Source organism: Phyllostomus hastatus, unplaced genomic scaffold, assembly GCF_019186645.2.
Source record: "Phyllostomus hastatus isolate PE091 unplaced genomic scaffold, TTU_PhHast_1.1 phas_contig_40, whole genome shotgun sequence".
Lineage (NCBI taxonomy): Eukaryota > Metazoa > Chordata > Mammalia > Chiroptera > Phyllostomidae > Phyllostomus > Phyllostomus hastatus.
In genome coordinates this window covers 31,155,797-31,179,764 of record NW_025333872.1, presented here as the reverse complement: position 1 = coordinate 31,179,764, position 23,968 = coordinate 31,155,797, and the positions used below count along the sequence as shown (strand labels likewise).

The 23,968-nt window shown below is 34.7% G+C and overlaps 1 protein-coding gene across 6 annotated transcripts in view; it reads right to left on the bottom strand.

The window, feature by feature from the left end:
* Positions 1–23,968, bottom strand: part of SENP6 (SUMO specific peptidase 6) — a 109,596-nt gene that overhangs the window by 66,980 nt on the left and 18,648 nt on the right. For 5 of the 6 annotated variants that reach the window (XM_045843098.1, XM_045843102.1, XM_045843099.1 and 2 more), the window contains exons 2-4: positions 12,765–12,858; positions 10,758–10,818; positions 473–615 (exon numbers count right to left, since the gene is read on the bottom strand). In XM_045843098.1, coding sequence (XP_045699054.1) covers positions 473–615; positions 10,758–10,818; positions 12,765–12,858 — 298 coding nt within the window. The remainder of the gene's footprint in view (positions 1–472; positions 616–10,757; positions 10,819–12,764; positions 12,859–23,968) is intronic. The other variant, XM_045843103.1, reaches the window with a different exon arrangement.

Here is a 23,968-nt window from a genome sequence, read left to right as displayed (position 1 = left end):
TACTGAATGACAACCACTATGACAACCACTGGTCACTATGACAACCATTAAGAAAGACTGTGTTGTATCTAAAAGAGAAATAAAAAATCTTTTAAAGTAAAAAAAAAAATCCCTTATTGAGATAATCCTGACAAGACTCCCCTAAATGAGACATGACTATCTATCTACCCAATAATGACTTCTACTTCTAACACCATGACTGAGATTTTACAAACTGTATGAAAGCAAGTTTATCTTATAAATCTTAGACTACTAAAATTTTTCTTGCAATATTTTTATTTATAACCAAGAAATCACTGTAATTAACTCCATTCCTAAGAATCAAAATCCACACACTGGGACCACTCTACTTCTTGGCCCTAATGACAAGAAGTGAAAAGAAAGGTATAGGTTGGGCCAACTGGCCACAAAGATAGTTTCAGTGTCAAGGCCTTTATGTTTTCTGTAGGAATGTGTGGTAAAATGCCTATACCTCAATTTCTTTTTGTTGCTCAACATGTTAAGTCCAATTGGGTTGCCTTTTAAAGGTTTTAGATTTTCAGTCTTGTTTCGTCTTGCATATGTCTTCCAGGAATCACCAGAACCAGTAGCAACAATTTCAGATTGGCGATTTAACTGGAAAAAAATCCATAAATGTTAAAGAAACAACAAATACTATAATGTGGTAATTTATCAACAACTACTTGAAAATCCATTTATGAAGAGGGTAGTAAAAAGTACCAGCTATTTAAGGAGGAGTGGGAAGGATGGCAGTGGCATAAATCTAAGAGTAATTCAACAGTAATACTTTTTTCCTAAGTACAACAGAAATATATAGTGAGGATGGGTACTTATATTATTTTATTCTCATTTAAATTTAAGTATCTCTAAAGATAATTTGAGAAAATGAAAAGACAAAAACACAAGGGATGCCCTGGCTGGTGTGGCTCAGTGGATTGAGTGCCAGCCTGAGAACCAAAGGGTCACCGGTTCAATTCCCAGTCTAGGGCACATGCCTGGGTTGCGTGCCAGGTCCCTAGTAGGGGGCATGCGAGAGGCAACCACACATTGATGTTTCTCTCCCTCTCTTTCTCCCTCCCTTCCTCTTTCTAAAAATAAATGAAAAATCTTAAAAGAAAAACACAAGGGATGAAGGTACATGATCTTAGGATAGTGCTTTACCAAGAGTAAAAAATAAACAACTCCCCTGCTTAACAGGCCTTGCTGCTATCTCTAGGGCAGTACAGCCAAATATAGTGTAAATTGTCATTTCAACTACAATGACTTTGGTCTTAGCATGGAAGTTTCTATATGAACACAGAAACCATGATGTCCTCTTCATACTTTCATCATTGCAAATGATAATATAAATGTATCGATAACAACCACTTTAGGTAGATCACAGTATAACAAGAGAATGGCCCATTACTTGGGAAGCTCTTCGAAAAGAAACCTACTTTTATCACATTCATTGCACAAAAAATTTAAAAGCTGCTTTAAGACTCAGGACAAAGGTCCTCAGTTCTTAGTGATTATTTACCCAAAACAAGATTTTAAAAATCATTCTTATATCCTTTCATTATATTTTTGAAACAGTATAATATTTTTCTTTTTTAATCTTTTGTAAGAAAATATAGTCATAAGATAGCAACTTGTCTCCCTTCCTCCTTCCCCTTATCTCTGTAGAAACCTAACAGCTGCCAAAAAAAAAAAAAGTACTAAAAAGAAAGCTCACTATGCCAGCACCATCCTTGTTTTTAGGTGTATCTACATTACAAAATTCCAAAAGACCTATTTTTGACATGCTGCGTATCATGTTCTGCTTCTTGAGACATGTCTTCACTTCCTAATCTTTTAGAGCCATGTACTTCAGACTCCTTGACTTCTGGTAATTACTGGCATATTAGGTAATAATGTAGATCAATCTTCCCTCTAGTCTCTGAAAACAACTAGAAAAGCCGGAAGACTACAAATTTAAAAAAAAATGGGTGTCAGGCATCTGAAGGCTACCAAGGGAGTGAAGGATTAAGAAAACTCAGAAATCTGAGCCCAGAGTCATATTTTTCCAAAGGCACCTTTTGATTCCAAAGATACAGCTGAAAGTCTGAGAAACTATACTGAAAGCTAAGGAGGCAAAAAGTGGAGTTCAATATCTACCAAATATGAAGGACTGTGTAACCAGCGCAAAATCTGGATTAGGACTACAGTCCATGAATAAGAGTGAATTAGAACTGTAACAGTCCTCTCACAGACTGAAATCCAGCTTACAATTATCTCAACCTCCAATTCAATTAAGAGTAAATCAGAATAAACTGGTTCAAATTTTGAGTAATACAGAATAAGTTGGGTGGTCTGTTAAAACAAACTGCAGTGTCTGACCCTTAAAGTATATTCTGAATGAGTAGGTCTGGGATGGCCCTGAGAACCTGCATTTCTAACAAGGGCACGAGTGATACTGATACTGCTAACAAGAGGACATTTGGAGAACATTGGATTAAGGTGATCTGAGACTGCTACTAGTCCTAATTATTATGCAGAAGTAAACATATATACCCTAGACAAAGATAATACTGTCCTAGGCCTCAAATTATCTCTGATTTTTCATATACAATAGCTACCATTTATAAGCAGGTCCATCAATACAAGAGAAAAAACTGAAAATAGGAACAGAACTATGAGGGATAAAAATAATGGGATTATCACACTCTTTCATTTCCATTAGTAAAGAATACAACCACTTCTGCATTTTTTTCAGAGGAAACATAGTGTTATTGTGGAAAGGTAATGATTTAGAAATCAAATAGGTCTGTTGTCTCTTTCCAGCCACACAACTTTCCTTGTAATCATGGGGTTATTTCATGCTTAACAAAAGATATAACACATATACAAATGGCCTATCTCTGGAATGGACAGATGGGGTTTCAGTAACAGTCTTGCTCAATTAGAAACACATATATCTTCAATTAGAAAGCCCATAAATTATTTTATCATAAACAGTTGGTCATTAAACTGCATTCAGCCACAAAAAATTAGGCCTATTCAGTCACTTTGATGTAGGCCTATTCCCTTATTACTTTTATTTTTAATGACTTAAGTAAATGTTTCTTAAAGTATGGTTGTTAGGTAAGCAACATCTACATCACTTGGGAACACTTTAAAATACAAATGATCAGGACCCAGACTTCCTAAATCAGAAACTGAGGGGCTAGTCAGGCATTTGTTGGAACCTTCCAGGTGATTCTGATACACACCAATGTTGAAGAGCCATGGCTCTAGGTAATTTTGATACACAAGGCCCTGTCTGGAAAAAGTCCAGCCATTGTTGATATCACAAGAACGATTTGCATGATATCAATGTAACCTGGCAGCCAAGGAGAGTGGACTGGAATTAGCATGCGTGAATAATAACAACTTCACTGTATGAGTCAGTGGGGATGGCAAATGTCATTGAGTGAGCATGTGTATTGTGTGGCCATCATATTCAAAATGACAGTGAGTACGGCAACAAATCTGCATCAAATTTGCATTAAGCTTGAACATTCCTCTGCAGAAACTACTCAGATGATTCAGAAAGCCACAGCTATGGGCAACTAGTGATTGGCAACTTCATCACAACAATGCACCTACATATATATCAAGTCTAATGCAGTTTTTTGGTGAAACATTGTATTAACCAGGTGAATTAGCCTCTCTATACCCCAGATTTAGTGACCTGCGACTTCTGGCTTTTCCCAAAACTAAAATCACCTTCGAAAGGGTAGAGATTTCAGAATCTCGATGAGATTCAGGAAAACGTGACAGGGCAGCTGACAGTGACCAGGAGAACTGCGTGAGGTCCCAAGGTACCTACTTTGAAGGGGACTAAGACATCATTGTCCTATGTACAATGCTTCTTGTATCTTCTTCAATGTCTCTATTTTTCTAATTACATGGTTGGATACCTTCTGGACAGACCTCATATATCATGATATCATATATACTATGTTAAACATCTTGGAAGCAAAAAGTTTCCATTACAAACTGACCATATACCGTATTTTGCCATGTATAATGCTCTCCCATGTATGTGCACATGTTTATGCACATTATACACAGGATTATTATGCCCATTATTATACCCATAGCATGTAGTCATTATACCCATGTATAACATGAATCCTTACATTATCCTCAAAAATTTGAGCAAAAAGTGCACATTATACATGGCAAAATACAGTCATTTCATTTCTGTATATAGTTAATCACAACTACTATTTATTGAGTGCTTGCTATGAATAGGCATTATACTAATTATATTCAATATTATTTAATCTCTATATTTTATACATTTCAGTAGTTCTTTAGAATGGGATTCAACAACTATACCTGAAACATCAGATCAATTGCTACTGATGCTACTGAATGACAAGATTAAAACACCCAAATTCCCCACTTCAGTTTCTGTTTTTTTTCTCAACAAAATATACCACATGTCATTTAAACTTTACTGAAGCCCTATCCCTATGTTATGAAGACTGAACTTAAAAAGCAAGGAGACTTCTCCAAACTGGTTAAATAGTTTTGAACAAAGACTGATTTGACTCCTGTAAAATACACATAGGGAACATAGTCAATAATATTGCAATAACTATCTATGATGTCAAATGGGTACTGTAAATATCAGGGAGAACACTTTATAAGGTACATGATTGTCTAACTGTCATGTGCTGTACACCTGAGACTAATACAAATACTGAATGTAAACTGTAATTGAAAAATAAAATATAAATTAAAAAATAACTGATCTGATTCCAAATTCTATGATTTCCCTGCATGAATTTTTATAGTGCTGTTTATAGAATATAAATATTGATTGTTAACAAAAGGCAAAAACAAGCAATGTTATTTTAAAAATGACTCAAGATTAGGATACAGAACATCTCAAAAATCAAAAGAACTATACTAAAAATTCCTTAATAAAAATGTAGATAGAAGGGTAATCCTTACTCTTAAGAATTGTTTAAACTAAAATTATCTCATCCAATATACAAGTATAGGCACATAGCTAATTCAACCGTCTTACTGATTAAGTGCTTATACATTTTCAATTTTTTCTTTTTGAGAAAGTATTTTGGCATAGCAACAGACAATCTAAAGCCCATCATTAAAGCAATTAGATCTATATAAGCTAAATTCTTAAATTCCTCAATTCTGTGCCTAGAGGTTGGTTATTATCAAAAGCTATATTCACTTCAGTCAACAACAACCAGTACTTTTAGCTTTGTCAGATAGCTGTATCTCATGGAAAACATTTATTATATTGTCAAATTTCCTTAGAAAACATTCTCTACCATCTGTTATACTGAGAAGGTGTCTCCAAGAAAAAAAAAATCACTCCATAGGAGAATCACAAGATGTAAATTTGTAAAAGATTCTCTTTTCACACAATAGAGCTGTTGAATTAAAAATTACAACAAAAATTACATAGATGCCTGGCACATCTACTTCTCTCTGCCTAATTAATAATTTTTATTTTTCTCATTTTATTTGTGATCTTAGTTATCCATATCAAATTTTCAGGGAAATAAGGTGTAAATAAGTTAAAATTGAGCCATTTATGGTTGCCTATCTCACAAATTACAGCACTACAACTACAAAAGTCAAGATAATATTTTCTCTGGAGGTTTCCCTATTCTTTGTCCCCATACGAGTGGCCTAAGACAGTTTTCTAGCTAATGCAAACACATTAACAGGAGAACTACTATGGACAGATGGATTAGCACAAAATCACATGGTTACAAAACCAACTATAAACATGGGCCTACTGACATCAGGTAAGCAACTATAAACACATAATTTACACCAGAATACAGTTTACATGAGTTCATTAACACTGCATTTGATAATGATAAGGTAGTTATTTATGGAGGACTTCCTGGTGCCATCTGCTATGTGGATTACATAGGCTCATAACTCTCACAACCATTTTAAAAAGTGAACAGTTTTAGCTGGCAAAGAGTCTGATATTCTGTCTGCTTACTCTATATACCCCATCCAAAACTGCTGCGTTCCTCTAATACCATTCTATATACAACACATTTGCACGGTATAAACAACAGTACAGGGAACTGGCAAACTGTTCCTCTAGGATCAGGTAACAAATATGTTAGGCTTTATGGGTCAAAACTACTCAACTCCAGAGGATATAAGGGGATAAATGGTAATGGTGCCCAGGCGGCGGTGGCTCAGTGGATTAAGTGTTGGCCTGCAAACCAAAAGATGGACAGTTCGGTTCTCCATCAGGGCACATGCCTGGGTTATACGCCAGGTCCTCAGCTGGGGGCATGTGAGAGGCAACCAGTAAAGGTTTCTCTCACATCGATGTTTCTCTCTGTCTTATTCTCCCTTCCTTCTCCTCTCTCTGAAAATAAATAAAATCTTTAAAAAAAAAGGTAATGGGAAAAAATACCATTTAAAAAAACTATTCAACTCTGTCCAAATAATGCAAATCTGTTCATGTGGCACGAAAGCAGTCAATGACAATACATAAACAAATAAGCATAGCTGTTTTCCAATAAAATTTTATTTAAGGACATAGTTCTGAATTTCATATAATTTTCACATGTCATGAAATAGTGAAACAATGTCATGAAATAGTATTCTTTTGATTTAACCATTTAAAAAATCTGAAAACTATTCTAGTTCACAGACTACAGACTATAGGCTGGATTTGGTCTGTTTGCCCACCCCGTATTATAACGTTAATTATTAAGTAAAGAACATAGCCAGTTACTAGAATTAAAGCTCCATAGGAACAAGAAACTTGTCTGTTTTTCTCCCTAGTAATTAAAACACTATGCTCAATATGTATTTGCTGCATGAATAAATACTCATTAAGGCAGCTAAATGTGCAAAAATTACTGGGTTGGCCAAAAAGTCCATTCAGTTTTTTTCCACCAAATAAAAGATAGATATTTCATTTTCAATAACTACTTTATTGATTTGGATATTTTGAGTATGTCGGCTGTCTCCCACTATTGGCTTCTAGCACACAGAGGACAGGGGTGCTGCTAAACATCTTCCAATGCATAAAACAGCCCCAGAGAAAGAACTATTTGGCCAAAATGTAAATAGTATCAAGAAACTTCGCAAACCACTTTTGACATGTTCCTGGCAAATTGTTCCTCTAGGGTCATGGTCCATGACTGATAGTACTTTCTCCATATACTGCACAAGTCTTTTTTTGGTTTTGAGCTGCATTTTTACCTTTCTTGAAATAATAAAGCATAATACACCGAAAATGTTGTGTATATTCTTCCATCTTCGGTATTAAAATGGCTACACAAAAATTCACTAATTTTGATATTTTTTAAAATGCATGATGATATGACAGTTGTCAATACACTCTTAACAAAACTGTTTCAAATGAAGTTCAAGACAATTAAGCGCCACTAAAGCCACTGTATGGGAAAAACTAAATGAATTTTTTGGCCAACCCAATATCAGTATGTGGTATCTTCCAACACCAAACATCATGTAGTCAATTTAACTAAAAATCAAGTATTCAGTAAATTTAACAACTAAGAACTTGAGCTAAGATAACCTAAAATAATAAACTAAATCATTAGAGACACTAAAAATGCATATAAAGGCATTTAAATTCTTAAACAGTAAAGAAAGAATTATTTTTGGAAAATACAGAAAATTTTGAAAGAATCAACTGAAGTTCTACAAAATATGTCATTGAAATGTTTTTAAATAAATATATAAATGGACAGATTAAACTGCAGGTTAGATACAGCTGAAGATAAAAGTTAGTGAGTTAGAAGATATACCTGAGGAAATTACTTAGAATGTTGTACCAGGATCTGATGTTATCCTTTCTTTTTTCTTTTATATATAAAATACAGATTTTGAAAAGAAAAATGATGGCCTTAATATGCTGGATAAAAGTTCTAGGAAGAATAATGTGGAAAGGAAACATCCACAAAGATAATGGCTGATGAAAGACATACATTCCAAAGAGGCACAATGAGAGTTCCGGCCAAGATGGAGGCGTAGGTAGAAACCTTTCGCTTCCTCGCACAACCAAAAGGAGGATAACAACCAATCTAAAATCATAAACAACCAGAAGTTCCAGAAAATCAAACTGCATGGAACTACAACAACCAAGGAATTAAAGAAAAAGTCAATCAGAACAACCAGACCAGTAAGGCAAGTTGCCGGATGGTGAGAATCTGGGGCGAGGCTGAGGAACCTGCAGGCAGAGATGGCTGAGAACCTGCAGGCGGAGCTGCCTTGCCAGCCTGCAAGGCAGCTGACCCCGTGGGCGGGGCTGACTGAACAGGAAACTTAGACTCAGTTGATTGTGGACTACAGTGACCTTGGTGGAAAAACTCCCAGTCTCACAGGAGAGTTTGTTGGAAAGTGGGGCTAGGGCCCAGCAGTGGAGCTGCATTGTTCCCTCTCTGATCCCTCCCATACCAGGCAGCACCACAGTGCAACAAGGAGGGTTGCCCTGCTTGGTGAATACCTAAGGCCCTGCATCCTTAAAACTTAACAGGTGCCCAAGACAAAGAAATAGAGCCCAGATGAAAGAACAGAGCAAAACTTCAGAAAGAGAGCTAAGTGATGAGAAGACAGCCAATCTATCTGATGCAGAATTTAAAGCCCTGGTAATCAAAATGCTCACAGAACTGATAGAGCTTGGTCGAAAAATGAAAGAACAAATAAAAGATACCCAAAATGAAATAAAGCAAAATATTCAGGGAACCAACAGTGACAGGAAGGAAATCAGGACTCAAACCAACGATCTGGAACAGAAAGAAGAAATAAACATCTGATTAGACCAAAATGAAGAAACAAAAATTCAAAAAAATGAGGAGACTTTGGAACCTCTGGGACAACTTGAAACATTCCAATATCTGAATTATAGGGGTGACAGAAGGAGAACAACAGCAAGAAATTGAAAACTTATTTGAACAAATAATGAAGGAAAACTTCCCCAATCTGGCAAAGGAAACAGACTTCCAGGAAGCCCAGAGAGTCCCAAAGAAGTTAGACCCAAAGAGGAAAATACTAAGGGACATCATCAACTTACCTAAGATTAAAGACAAAGAGACAATCGTAAAAGCAGCAAGAGGAAAGGAGACAGTTTACTACAAAGGAGTTCCTGTAAGGCTATCAGCTGATTTCTCAAAAGAAACCTTACAGGCAAGAAGGGGCTGGAAAGAAGTATTTGAAGTCATGAAAGGCAAGGACCTACATCCGAGATTGCTCTATCCAGCAATGCTTTCATTTAGAATGGAAAGGCAGATAAAGTGCTTCCCGGATAAGGTCAAGTTAAAAAAGTTTATCATCACTAAGCCTTACTATATGAAATGTTAAAGGGACTTATCTAGGAAAAAGAAAATAAAAAATATGAACAGCAAAATGACAACAAACTCACAACTATCAACAAATGAACCTAAAAAAATAAAAGAAAGAAAAACAACAAAAACAGAAACTAAGCAAACAACTAGAACAGGAACAGAATCAGAGAAATGGGTATCATATGAAGGGTTTTCAGTGGGGAGGGGTAAGGGAGGAATGGGGGGAAAGGTACAGGGAAGAAGAAACATAACTGGTAGGCATTAACAGGCGGGGAGAGGTCAAGAAATGGTATAGGAACAAAGAACTTAAAGAACTTTTATGTATGACCCATGGACATGAATTAAGGGGGGAATGCTGAAGGGTTGGGGGGTACAGGGTGGATGAGGGATAAAGGGGGAAAAATTGGGAAAACTGTGATAGCATAATCAATAAAATATACTTAAAAGAAAATATTAGCAACTAGTGTCAAAGCAACAAGTCAATGTCTCCAAAAAAAAAGTATTTCATCAAATCTAAGAAATTATTATACATGAATTCATCATTATGGTATGTACTAATATGCAAAGTATTTTTTAAACTAATCCATGTCATGAAATTATAATATGCATCTAGACAGAGTTCAAAGATTTCAAATGTGAAAAAAATGTGTATCTCAGACTCAATATAAACAGAGTTCTTATGAATTAATAATATTTTAAAGACCAAATAGAAAAATCAGTGAAAGATATTAACTGACAGTTATCAAAAAGAAATGAATTATACACATATGAAACACATTCAAACTCATAATAAAAGAAATGCACAATAAGACTACACTGAGGTACTATTTTTCACTGGTAAAAATGAAAAAATTAACACTGTAACCAAAGCTTAAGGAAATGCACACTCTCATACATTGATGATAAAACTGTCCATCAAGTGTAACAAAATGAGAAATGGATCTGTGCTAATACAGCAGCTTTACTTCTATATTCATCCTACAGATATATTTGTATGTGTGCAAAATAACCCATAGAGAGGACTAATTTACTCAACATTATTTTAGGGGGAAATGATTGATAACATTATAAACTAGTGGGTATTGGATAATAATTGTACATCATAAAATGAAATATCCATTGAAAAAAATGACAGTACTCTTAAACTCTCATAGATGTTCTCTAGATATATTAATTTTTAGAATATTAGAAAAAGTGGGTAGGATACTACCAAATGTTTAGGAATACAGGGTGAGACAAGAATATATATTTTTGCTTTAACATATAAAATATCTGATGGGATAAAAAAGAAACTGGGAACACTGCCTCTGGGATAAGAAAGAGAGTAGCTGGGACTTACCACTTAAAAATGTTAACATTTTCTTTTGACATATTCATTTTAAAAATATAACCTAAAAATATTTTTAAAATTAAAAAAGTAACACTTGCCTTTTTTCCTTTTGAGGTTTCGGAATCCTCATCTTCATCTACACTGAGTAGATTTGCCTCACTACATAGAAAATAAGGGGGAAAAAAAACCTTAAGTGGCAATTATTACCCACACATTAAATTCAGAGGTTTTATTCTCTTTGCTCACCTAATACAATAATTCAGGGATCAGCAATCTTTTTTTGTAAAGGGTCATAAAGGAAATATTTTAGCCTTTGCAGGCCATACAGTTTCTATAGCAACTACTCATCTTTGCCACTGTAGTATAATATCTGCCGTAGACTGCATGTATGGCTGCAGTCTATTAAAACAATTAAGAAAATCTAGTAGTGGGCCAGATGAGGCCCATGAGTCATTGTTTGCTGATCCCTGCCATAAATGAAGATAATATTTATTTTCTTATACATGAATTTCATATATGGTCATTCATTTTTACTTTCTGCCTTTTAGTGGGGAAGGACAGAGAAACAAGTAGAGAAGAAACAAACTGGTAACAACATTTTAGCTAATGAAAAGAAAGTAATTTCAATAGTACTACCACAGTAAAATAGTTATACATCTACCATTTTGAAGAAATTACCAATCCTTCACTGAGAATCCCTGGCCTGAGGCTCTAAAAGACTAGACTGATACATCTATTAATAAAAAGTTCATTTCAACCTCAACATGTTCAAAAGCTAAAGCCCCTGAGTATTCAAATATAAATAATGAAGCAGAGTATGATTCATAAAGCATACAGGACAGGTAGCACCTTAAAACACAATCTTTTTTACATACCCATAACAAATCTTCTGACAAAGAAACTTAAAAAATACACCCTTCTGAAAACAACTCTACTAAGCTATTTTTAGTACAATCCTATTTATAATAAAAAAGCAAAATGTTTTATTACTGTTTATATACATCAACTTCTTTAATGCTAAAAATTCTCTCCTTCCAAATATTTTACAAAAATGTTTAAAACGGGGTATACTTTCTATTCATTTTAATTTCATATTTAATTCCAATTTTTCTAAACTGCATAGGTACTAAACAAAAAATTACTTTAAATTAAAAAAATAGGAAATAAAAGACCATATTATACCAATTTTAAGTGAGAAACTTCCCAGTTCTAAGGTCTCCTTCAAACAGAACCTCACTTCAGTTCAATATCTCATAGGTGAAGGCACATAAAGCAGTAATGACAAATGGAGCTGCTGCCCAGATAGAAGTGAATCACCTACAATATTTAGCCAGTATATGCTGGATGACTTCTTGTGTAAAATTTCTAAAACATATTTATAGTTTTGGTAGAACTGAGTGTATATATTTGTGTTTCTCTAAATTTGATATTTGTTCTGGTTAGGGGGAAAACCAGATCAATAAACCAAGAAACTAATAGCAATGCTGAATTTCTAATACAAACCCTGCAAAATGCGAAAAGTTCTATTGAACCCATTTTTCAAGATTTTTCACAAAAGTAATTTCCTAGTACACTAACAAATGTAATGAACACTTTGGTTAACTTCTGTGTGGGTCAACACCTGTGTTTATCATTTATAGTGCTTCTGCCTTCCCTGGTGGTAATCTGATCTTAAGATGGATGTGTTGGTGGGGGCGGTGCACAAGTGGGAAGAAAATTACTGCAGGACGTGAACTTCATATGAAATTCAAAGGTCTTAATATGGGTTCACTTACTGATAAATGGTGGCTTTGCAAATCACCATGTTTACTTTTTTATTAAAGAACAATCTGTTTAGTTGGAAATCTGTAGTGTGGTTATTTAACAATAAGGTTACTTGTATTATATGCACATATTTATACATTTCAAAAGATGGAGAAATATAACAGCAAAATTATTTACCAATACATAATTGCTTTTTATTTCCTTAATGCTACTGTAAAAGAGCTCAGTATTTTCTTAAGTAAAGAATACCATGCTCTTAAAAATACGGACATGAAATATAAATTGCTTTTCTAACAAGAAGTTTCATTCTTATAAAATATCTGAAGGGCAAAAAATCTTACTCTTTTTCTGTATCTCCTTCACTTTCTTCTCCATGATCAAAGCTCCAATTATTTTTAAAACCTCCATCCCTCTTAGATTCTGATCTAGTCAGAGCTGAAATAAAAACAAATTGAGATAAGTATTCATTAAAAGAGCTATTAAATATAAAATAAAATTAAGCATTCCCCAAACTCTTTGCTTAGTCTAGATTTTCATTTGCTTGCCTTTCTTTTTTTTTAACTTTTTAAAAAGATTTTATTTATTTATTTTTAGAGAGGGAAGGGAGGGAGAAAAAGAGAGAGAGAGAGAACATCAATGTGCAGTTGCTGGGGGCTGTGGCCTGCAACCCAGGCATGTGCCCTGACTGGGAATCGAACCTGCAATGCTTTGGTTCGCAGGCCGTGCTCAATCCACTGAGCTACGCCAGCTAGGGCTGCCTTTATTTCTTATAAACACTTTATTTCCTCTAAAGAGAAAAAGAACACATTAAAATGTGTTTCTGCTAATTTACAGTCATTCATTTGTATGAATTTACTGGAGAAAGAAGTTCAAATAAGTACAATATAATAAAAATTGGGGCCATGTGGATATGTATAAAACATAAAAAAAATCAACCCTATATCTCCATGATTCATCACTGATTCTAGAAATTAGTACCTATAAGTTTGCTTGCCTTATTTATGAGAACAATATCCATACCACTAACTTTTTCTTTACCTCCATCACCTCTGCCTTTTAAAAGAAGAGAAACAAATCAAAGATTTCTGTGTTGGCATTATGATGCACTTGATTTGTTAACAACAAAACCAAAACTCTATTAGAGAACACCAAACATGCTCATTATAAGTTTTAAAAATTTTACAAGTGCATGGCTGAAATTCCATGAAGCTGCTAACTGGAAAGTGGGAATCAGAAGAGTTCTGAAGTTGTCATTTGCAGCCATGTGACAAATGACATAAAATTCGAAAGTTGTCATTTGAAGCTATGTGACAAAAACCTGAAGGCCTAGAGCCTAGTTTTGTTTTGCATTATTTTTTTCATTGCTGTTCAATTACAGTTAGAACCTGATTTTTAAGATCAAGTTTCGGGTCACATCAAGATGAGAGGTCAGACTAAAGACCAGAATGCCTGAAGGGCAACACTCCAATTGCGTGAACTAGAGGGAAAAAAAGAAACTCACTGAAGAAATCAATAGTGGGAATAATAATGATGTCTTGCCCTTGGTTCTAGAGTTTTGGATTGAACCAAAAACAAGGTATATCCACCCCATGGTCAGGGAATTCTCAACCATAAGCACACAATTACTCAGTTTGGGGACCAGAAGTTTCATAACTTAAATGGCCCAGAAAAGCCCATTTTTAAGTCTCACAAGAGAAGATGTTCAATATCACTAGAAATAAAGGAAATCTAAATCAAAACTATAATGAGACTAGTCCATACCCATCAGGATAGCTTTAAAAAAAAAAAAAGAAAATAGTAACTATTGACAAGGATGTGGAGAAACTGAAACTCTTATGTACTGATGGTGAAAATGTAAAATGCTGTAGCCACTGTGGAAAAAGTTTGGCAGTTCTTCAAAAAGATAAATATCAAATTACCCTATGACCCATCAAATCCAACTTCGAGGTATACACCCAAAATAACTGAGGGCAGGAACTCTGATACTTACTTGTACACCAATGCTATAGAAGCATTATCCACAAAGCCAAAAGGTGGAAACAACCCAAATGTCCATCAACAAATGAATGGATCAACAAAACGTGCTCTGTACACACACACACACACACACACACACACACACACACTATTCAGCCATAAAGGAATAAAATTCTGATACATGCTACAACATGGATGAACCTTAAAAACATTATGCTGAGTAAAATAATCCAGTACAGAAAGTCAAATATTGTATGATTCCACTCATATAAGGTACTTATAATAGGCAAATTCACAGACACACAAAGTAGAATAGCAGCAGTTAGAGGGAGAATAAAGTGGAGAGTTATGTTTTAATGGGTTCAGTTTTTGTTTGGAATGATGAAAAAGTTCTGGAAATGGATAGTGACAATGATTGCACAACATTATAAACACAATGACAATCCACAACTGTATACCACCTAAAAATGGTTAATATGGTAAATTCAATATTATGCATATTTTACCAAAATAAGAAAATGTTTGTAAAGGCAAAAAAAAGAGACTAATGTAATCAGATATAAATCTTCTCTTATTAAATATAAAATTTCAATGCAAGCCTCAAAAAAAATTTCAAAGAGTATGAATTCACAACCAAAGATATCACTAAAAGAGAAATTAAATCATCAGGAGCAAATCTGAAACCAGGATTAGACAAATAAGCTAATAAGATAATGGGAGCAAGGTTTCGCCATCAGAGAAAGAAATTACAAATAAGAGAGAAAATCGAGAAAAAAAAGAGTTCATTAGAATAAGAGATATTAGTAGGAGCTTATATTTATTAATTATAAGCAAATAAATAGACACAAACAAATATAGATACTATTATATCATGGTAGTGTACAGAGCTAAGGCTCTGTCCTCTGAGGTCTGGCAGCAGTGACAACCACATAGCAACAAGTACACCTGTAACAAATCTTGCTTTCTATACCATTCTCCAATATAAGAAATCAGGGCTCCCAAGAGAAATGGCTGACTCTAGGGAGGAGGCAGAAGAAATATAAGATAAGCCCAGAGTATTTTGTAGTGCCAGAAAGCAAGGAGGTGCTTTTGGTTTGTTTGTTTTTTTTAATTGAGACAGAGAGAGAGAGATAGAGAAACATCGTTTTGTTGTTCCACTTATTTATGCACTCAATGGCTGATTCTTGTATGTGCCTCACAGAATATCGAACCCATAACCCTGGTTTATCAGGGATGATACTCTAACCAACTAAGCTATCTGACCAGGGCCAAAATGATGTATCTGCATAATAACTAAACACAATGATCTCCAGGTTATTTATAATACCTAATATAATATAAATATTATCTATGCAAATAGTTGTTATATTGTGTTGCTTAGAAAATAATGACAAGAAAAGTTTGTGCATGTTCATATACAACCATGGTAGGTCTAACCACATAGTACACATCAACAATAATGCAACTTTTTTTTCCCAAATATTTTCAATCCATGGTGGTAGAAATCATGGATGCAGAACCTGCAGATGTGAAGGGCCAATTGTATATGCATTCAGAAAAAGGCAAAACTATGGAGACAGGAAAAAAAATCAGCAGTTTCCAGGGGTGAGATGGAGGTAGGGAGGAGCTGAGGGATGAATAGGTAGAGCACAGATGTTTATGGCAGTGAAAATACTCTGTATGATACTACAATGATACATGTCAGCATTCATTTATCCAAATCCACAGACTCTAGAACACCAAGCATGAACCATAATGAAAACTAAGGACTTTGGGTGATTACGATGTATCAATGTAGGTTTATCAGTTATAACAAATGTACCATTCTCACAGGGATTGTGACACTGGTGGAGGCTATGCACATGTGAGGATAGGGGGTATGTGGGAACTCTATACCAGGGGTGTCCAACCTGCAGCTTGTAGGCTGCATGTGGCCCAGGATGGCTACGAATGCAGCCCACCACAAAACTGTAAATTTACTGAAAACACTGAGATTTTTTTGTGATTACATGTCACAATGTCACATAAAATAAACATATGTTCGGTCTCACTATTTGTACACATGCATGGATTCAGTTTTACAGAGGTGTGCAGCTTCCAATGTGTTTGTTATCTTCGAAGCACAGACAGTAGAACTGACACCATCAAGACACTACATGTACTTGTGATGACTTAGTGAGGCAGCAATTATCAATAATATTTCAACCTACCATCATAACATTAAGCCTTTAATGTGACTTAGAAATCAGGTAAGCATGCTTAGTACTTTCACACCTCAGCAGCGCCTCACACATCATCCACCATGCTTTACAATCTGCCTTCTGCCTCAACCAGCATCAGTGGCCAAGAAGGCTACTTTCTATTTTCCAGTCAATTAATTTTAATAAAATAAATAAAATCCTTTACTTATTATTTTTTAATCCCACCATGGCTTCTACAACATCTCAAATAAAAAAGAACTCAAAAGAAAAATACGGATGAAGGAAGGTTGTTCAATAAAAAGACAGATTACTGCTTTTTTGTCAAGTAAATAGTAAGGCACTATGCTTAATTTGTAGGAAATTTGTGAAGTTTTCAAAGACTATAATTTGAAAAGGTATTACATTAAAAAACATGCTGCCAAATTCAATGTGTATGAAGGATTGTGTGATGAGGACAAAACAGTGGGAGTCATAAAAGTCTGTCTTCTCAACAAAATTTTTTGAAAAAGTTACAAGTCTGGTGGATTCCATTGTAAAAGCTAATTATGTGGTAGCTTATTTAATAACAAAAAAATCAATTTAATCATTTGATCAATCAATCAAACCATTTACTGATGGTGAATTTATTAAGCAACATACAGAAACCATAATAGGTATAATTTGCCCTGAAAAAAGGGGGATATTTCTAAAACCAGTTTGCTCACCAGCCAGGCAAACTGAAGAAATTGGAAAATCTATCAAAAGAAGTTTGGAGAGTAAAGCTGTTAATTTTAAATGTTATGCTTTGGCAATGGATGCCAGCACTGATGCTACAGATATGGCTCAACTTGCCATTTTTATTAGAGGTTATTGATGACAAATATAGAATCACTGAAAAAATGGCTGCTTTAGTGCCATTAAAAGATAACTAAACCAAGAGATTTATATGAAGCAGTGAAAAATATGTTAAAGTGATTTTCTTTGTCCATTGTCAACATATCTGGTATAGTTACTAATGGTGCCCTGGTGATGGTAGGTGAAAGAGAGGGACTTTTAAAAATAATAGAAGACAATGCAATTGCGGTCCAAACCTCATGTTTGATGAAGTATCATTGCATAGTGCATCAAGAAAATTTATGCACAAAAGCTTTAAAAATGGATAACATCATGCAAATCATCATCAATTCCAAAAATTCATTAAAAGTACTGATGCTGACTATGGTGACATCATTTACTTTTCGGAAATAAGACGACTAAGTTGAGGCCAAATGTTGAAAATTTTATGATTTGTGACATGTTATCAAGTCGTTTATGGTATCACAAAACCAAATTGTTGCAGAACTTGATGATGAAGACTAGCTTACAGATTTAGCATTTTTAGTGGATTTAGCCGCTTATTTAAATGAGTTAAACATGTCTTCAAGGTGAAAAACAACTTATTGAAACCATGTTTCAAACCATAACAGCGTTCCAAATGAAACTGAAATTATGGCAAGCTCAAATTAAGACAAACAATTTTCTGCATTTTGACATGTTGCCTAAACAGAGTCCTGTGAACAGTGAAAAATACAAAGCCCTGTTTTTCATTTTGACACAAGAATTTGAAAACAGATTTCAAGATTTTCAGGAGAATAATCAATATTTTGCTATATTTGTGACTCCATTTTCAGTCTACATAAATATGTTACCTGCCAATTTTCAAATGGAATGCATAGAGCTGCAATCTGATATTCAACTTAAAAGAAAATTTTGATTGTGTCTCTTTAATGGACTTTTATAGGTCTTATCTTCACAGAAATAAATATCCCTTGTCTTACAATCATGCCTTATTCATGTTATTGCCCACTTACATTTGTGAGCAACTATTTTCAAGAATGAAACACATTTAGAGTAAAATTAGAACCAAAATATCTGATGAACACCTTGAGAACTCACAGAGAATTGCAACTACTTCTATCAACCAGATATTAATGGACTAGTTTCTCAAATACGATGTCAAACATTTCACTAGTTTTATGTTGCCCTCTTTTCTTTCACCTTTAAAATAATTTTAAAAATTCATAATAAAAATTTTAATGACATTTATTACTTAGATACGTACATTTTCTATATTAGCAATATCAACTTGGGACCTGCTCAACAATTTTAAAGGATTATCAAAACAGCCGCTGCATAATTAGGGTTATTGTGTGAGCACTTTTTTGTTTATCTGTTGGCAGATATCACAAAAATTATGCACAGACCTTATTTTTGCTCAGAAGTTTTCATTACTGTTTGTATATTTAATGTGTGGCTCAACAGACACCAAAAGACTGGACATTCCTGCTCTGTAGCTTCTTCTTTACTTTGCTGTAAACCTAAAATTGCTCTTTAAAACAAAGTCTTTAAAGAAATAAGTAGCAAAAAGGAGCTGGAAAGAAGTATTTGAAGTCATGAAAGGCAAGGACCTACATCCCAGATTACTGTATCCAGTACAGCTTTCATTTAGAATGGAAGGGCAGATAAAGAGCTTCTCAGATAAGGTCAAGTTAAAGGAGTTCATCATCACCTAGCCCTCATTTTATGAAATGTTAAAGGGACTTATCTAACAAAAAAATCAAAACTATGAACAGTAAAATGACAGCAAACTCACAATTATTAACCACCACAAAACAAAAAGAGTAAAATGACAGCAAATTCATAATCATTAACCACAAAACAAAAACAGTAAATAACAGCAAACTCATAATTATTAACCACCACAAAACAAAAACAGTAAAATAACAGTAAACTCACAATTATTAACAACCACAAAACAAAAACAAAAATTAAGCAAACAACTAGAACAGGAACAGATCACAGAAATGGAGATCACATGGAGGATTATCAGCAGGGGAGTGGAAAGGAGAGAGAGGGGGAAAAGATACAGAGAATAAGTAACATAAATGGTAGGCAGAAAATAGGGGAAGGTTAAGAATAGTATAGGAAATGTAGAAGCCAAAGAACTTACATGTATGACACATGGACATGAACTAAAAGGGGAAAATGTGGGTGGGATGGGGTGTGCAGGGAGGAGGGGAATAAGGGCAGGAAAATGGGACAAATGTAATAGCATAATCAATAAAATATACATATAAAAAAGAAAGTAGTAAACCTTTTGCATGGTTAGAACAAAAATAGTCTTTTTTACAGTTTTATTGATATGCAATTGCCATTCAGCACTGTTTAAATTCAAAATGTTCAGCACAGTAACTTGAGTTACATATACAGAAGAGGGCAAAAGTAAATTTACAGTTGTGACTACACAAAGCAGTTTATTCTTATATTCTTATTAATTATTGCATTATTTTCTGTATGAACTGTAAACCTACTTTTGCCCACCCGGTACTGTGAAATGATTACCACAAGTTCAACTGACATTCATTGTTTTATACATATACAAAAAAAGAAAAGAAATAAATGTGGTTTTTCCCTTATGATGAAAAATCTTAGGGTACTATCTTAACAACTTTCAAATATATACTATATAGGAATGTTAACTGCAGTGAACACTTTGTACATTATATCCCCAGTACTTATTTATAACAGAAAGTTTGTATCCTTTGACCACCTTCACCCAAAGCCACCACCCTCCACCCCCTACCCACTGCCTCTGGTAACCACAAATCCCATCTTTTTCTATGAGTTTTTTCTTTTTTAAGATTCTACATATAAGTTAAATCATACATTTATTTTTCTCTGACTTACTTCACTTAACGTAATGCTCTCAAGGTCCATTGATGGTGCAAAGGCAACATTTCCTTCCCTTTTATTCCATTGTGTGTATGCATGTATGTATGTATATATATTACACTTTTATACATTCATTAGTGGATGGGACTCTTAGGTTGTTTCCACATCTTGGTTATTGTAAATAATGCTGCTATAAACACGGGGGTGCAGCCATCTCTTTGACATAGTGTTTTTATTTCCTTCAGATATATTTCCAGAAATGGAATTGCTGGATCTATTTTAATTTCTTTTTAAAAAGATTTTACTTACTTATTTTTAGAGAGAGGGAAAGGGAAGGAGAAAGAGAGAAACATAAATGCAAGAAACATCAATCAGCTGCCTCTTTCACACACCCAGATGGGGACCAACCCACAACCCTAACCGGAAATCCAACTAATGACCTTCTGCTTTGCATGACGATATTCAACCAACAGAGCCATACCAGTCAGGGCTATTTTAATTTCCTGAGGAATTTCCATACTGTCTTCCATAGTTGTTGTACCAATTTGCAATTCCACCAACAGTACACAGCGTTCCCTTTCTCCAGGTACTCTCCAGTATTTGTTACCTCTTGTCTTTTTGATGATAGCCATCTAACAGGCCTGAGGTGCTATCTCATTGTAGTTTTGATTTGTGTTTTCCTAACAATCAGCTGATACTGAGAACCTTGTATTAGATCTGTTGACCATCTGTATGCCTTCTTTGGAAAAATGTATAATTAGGTTGTTTGCCCATTTTTTAGTTGGATTATTTGATTTTTGTGTTGAGTTATAAGAGTTCTTCATATATTGTGGATATTAGCTTCATATTAGATATGATTTGCAAATATTTAATGAAGTCTTTAAAATATTTTTTAAGGTAAAGAAAACACAAGGCCTACACTATAAAAAGATGTTCAAATTCTGTTACCACAGACTACATAGCTGACTGGCACTCTCCTGCTGTCATAAAAATTGAAGAAATGCTGAGCCCCCAGAAGCAGTGGCCGTGCACCCAAGAGCCAGGCCTTTGAAGGCCCAGAGCTGAGTCCTGCGACAACCAGGATCCCCTCAGTGTCAGGGCCCAACAGGAGACATATCATAAAGAGGTGATGTTTGAGCTGAGGTGCAATGCAAAAACTATGAGGTGAAAATAAAAAAACTATGAACATTAAAATGATAACAAACTCACAACTATCAACAACTGAATCTAAAAAACAAAAACTAAGCAAACCACCAGAACAGAAACATAATCATAGGTATGGGGATCATTTGGAGGGTTATCAGCTGGGAGCGGTTAGGAGAAGAAGGGGGAAAATGGTGCAGGGCTTAAGAAGCTGAACTGGCAAGAACAAAATAGACAGGGGGATGTTAAGAACAGTATAGGAAAGGGAGAAGCCAAAGAACTTATATTCATGACCCATGTACCTGAACTAAGGGGCAGCATTGCTGAAGGGAAGGTGGATACAGGGGTCGGGGGATAAAGGGGAAAAAATCAGTGTTTTATTGATTATGCTATACAGTTAGGACAACTATAACAGCATAATCAATAAGATGTACTTAAAAAAAGAAATAAATAGTAATTAATAAAACAAAAAATACAGTTATGATGCAAAGGACCAATAACAGCAAAGCATTTCTTATCTCACAAAAAGGAGACATTAAGAACACAAATGACTACATTAAAAAATAATGCTCAGAAAACTATTTTTAAAAAGGTAATAATTTCATAAGTTATATGGTCTACCCATATAATTCAATCAAAATTTACTATCCCGAGTATATGAGGAACCCCAACATCCAAACAGAAAAACAAAATGGGCAGAAGACAGGAATAGGCAATTAAGAACAGAGGAAACACACACAAACACACAAAAACTCATTGGGTATTTTGTTTAGTTTATGCATGTATGCCAAGCACAAAGAGTAGGAATTAACTCTAGGTTGGCACTAAATATTTTTTAATATTAAATGACAAATATTTTTGCCCTTGCTGGTATGGCTCAGTGGACTGATTGCCAGCCAGCCTGCAGACTGAAGGTTTGTGAATTCAATTTTCAGTCAGGGCACATGCCTGGGTTGCAGGCCATGTTCCTAGTTGGGAGCATGCAAGAGGCAACTGATCCATGTTTCTCTTGCACATAGATGTTTAACTCCCTCTTTCTCCCTCTTTCCCTCTCTTCCTAAAAATAAATAAAGAAAAGGAGAGAAGGGAGAAGGTACAAAACAAGAAAAAAATATTTTCAAATGTAGCAATAAAAATACAGTTAGTCCTCAGTTAACATCATTGATATGTCCTGCGACTAAGTGAAATAACATAACAAAACCATGGCAGAATTTTACCATAGGCTAACTGAAATAAGTAAAATTTAAGTTCCTATAGCATCTCAACATAATAACAAAATGACAGTGAACGAAAGATGTTTTTTAGAAGACCTGCTATAGTCACTCCTCAACTTACAATGGTGTTGTTCCAATAAATTAGCCATAGTAAGTTGAAAATACCACAAGTTGAAAATGCATCTAACCTACTGAACATCATAGTTTAGCCTAGCCTTAAATGTGCTCAGAACACTTATATTAACCAACAGTTGGGCATAAGCATCTAACAGTGAATACACTGTAGTCTATCAGTTGTCTACTCTTGTGACTGCATGCCTGACAGGGGGCTGTGCTCACTATTGCCGTCCGGCACCACCAGAAAGTATGTAACACATATCATGAGCCCAGAAACTGACCAAAATTCAAAGTTCAAAGCATTTCTATTGAATGCATATCACTTTCACACCATCATAAAGTAAAAAAAAAATTTTAATTTGAATCATTGTAAATTGGGGACCATCTGTATTCCCCCTCACTATAAACCACAGTATTAGAAAAATTCAAAGAATCACCTGTTAATTCCATCAGACTGTCAAAAACTAAAACACCAGCCATTATCGAATGGGTAATGATGTGTTTAAACAGGAAAGCTTAAAAACTTCTAGTCAAAGACTTTGGAGATCTATTTAGCAATGCCTAGATGAAGCTGGAATTGCACATGACCCAGTAATTCCATTGCTGAGAGATATACTAGGTAAGGTATTAGTGAAGTATGGCCTGCCAATCTGGCCTGCTGCCTTATTTTCATAAGACCCATGAGCTAACAATGGCTTTTAAATTTTTTAATGATTCAGGGGGAAAAAAACTGTAAGAATGTTTCATGACAGGTCCTGGCCAGTTGCTCAGCTGGTTGGAGCACTGTCCTGATACACAAGGTTGCAGGTTCAATCCCTAGTTGGGGCACATACAAGAGGCAATCAATGAATATAAAAATGGGTGCAACAGGTTGGTATTTCTTTCTCCCTCCCTCTCTCTTAAAAAAGAAAGAAAGAAATTCATGATGTATGATATTTATAAGAAAATTAAAACTTCAGAGTCTAAAACGTTTTACTGGCACACAACAACTCATTTGTTTATGTATTACCTATGACTGCTTTTTTGCTAAAATGGAAACCATTGAGTTATTGTGACAGAGGCTGTGTGGACTGCAAAATATAAGATATTTACTGTCTGGCCTTTTAAGAAACAGTTGGCTGAATTCTGTCCTAGAGAACACACACGTATAGGAAATGCACTTAAAAAAAAAAAGTTAATAAGCTCTCTTTCCAGCTAGCACCA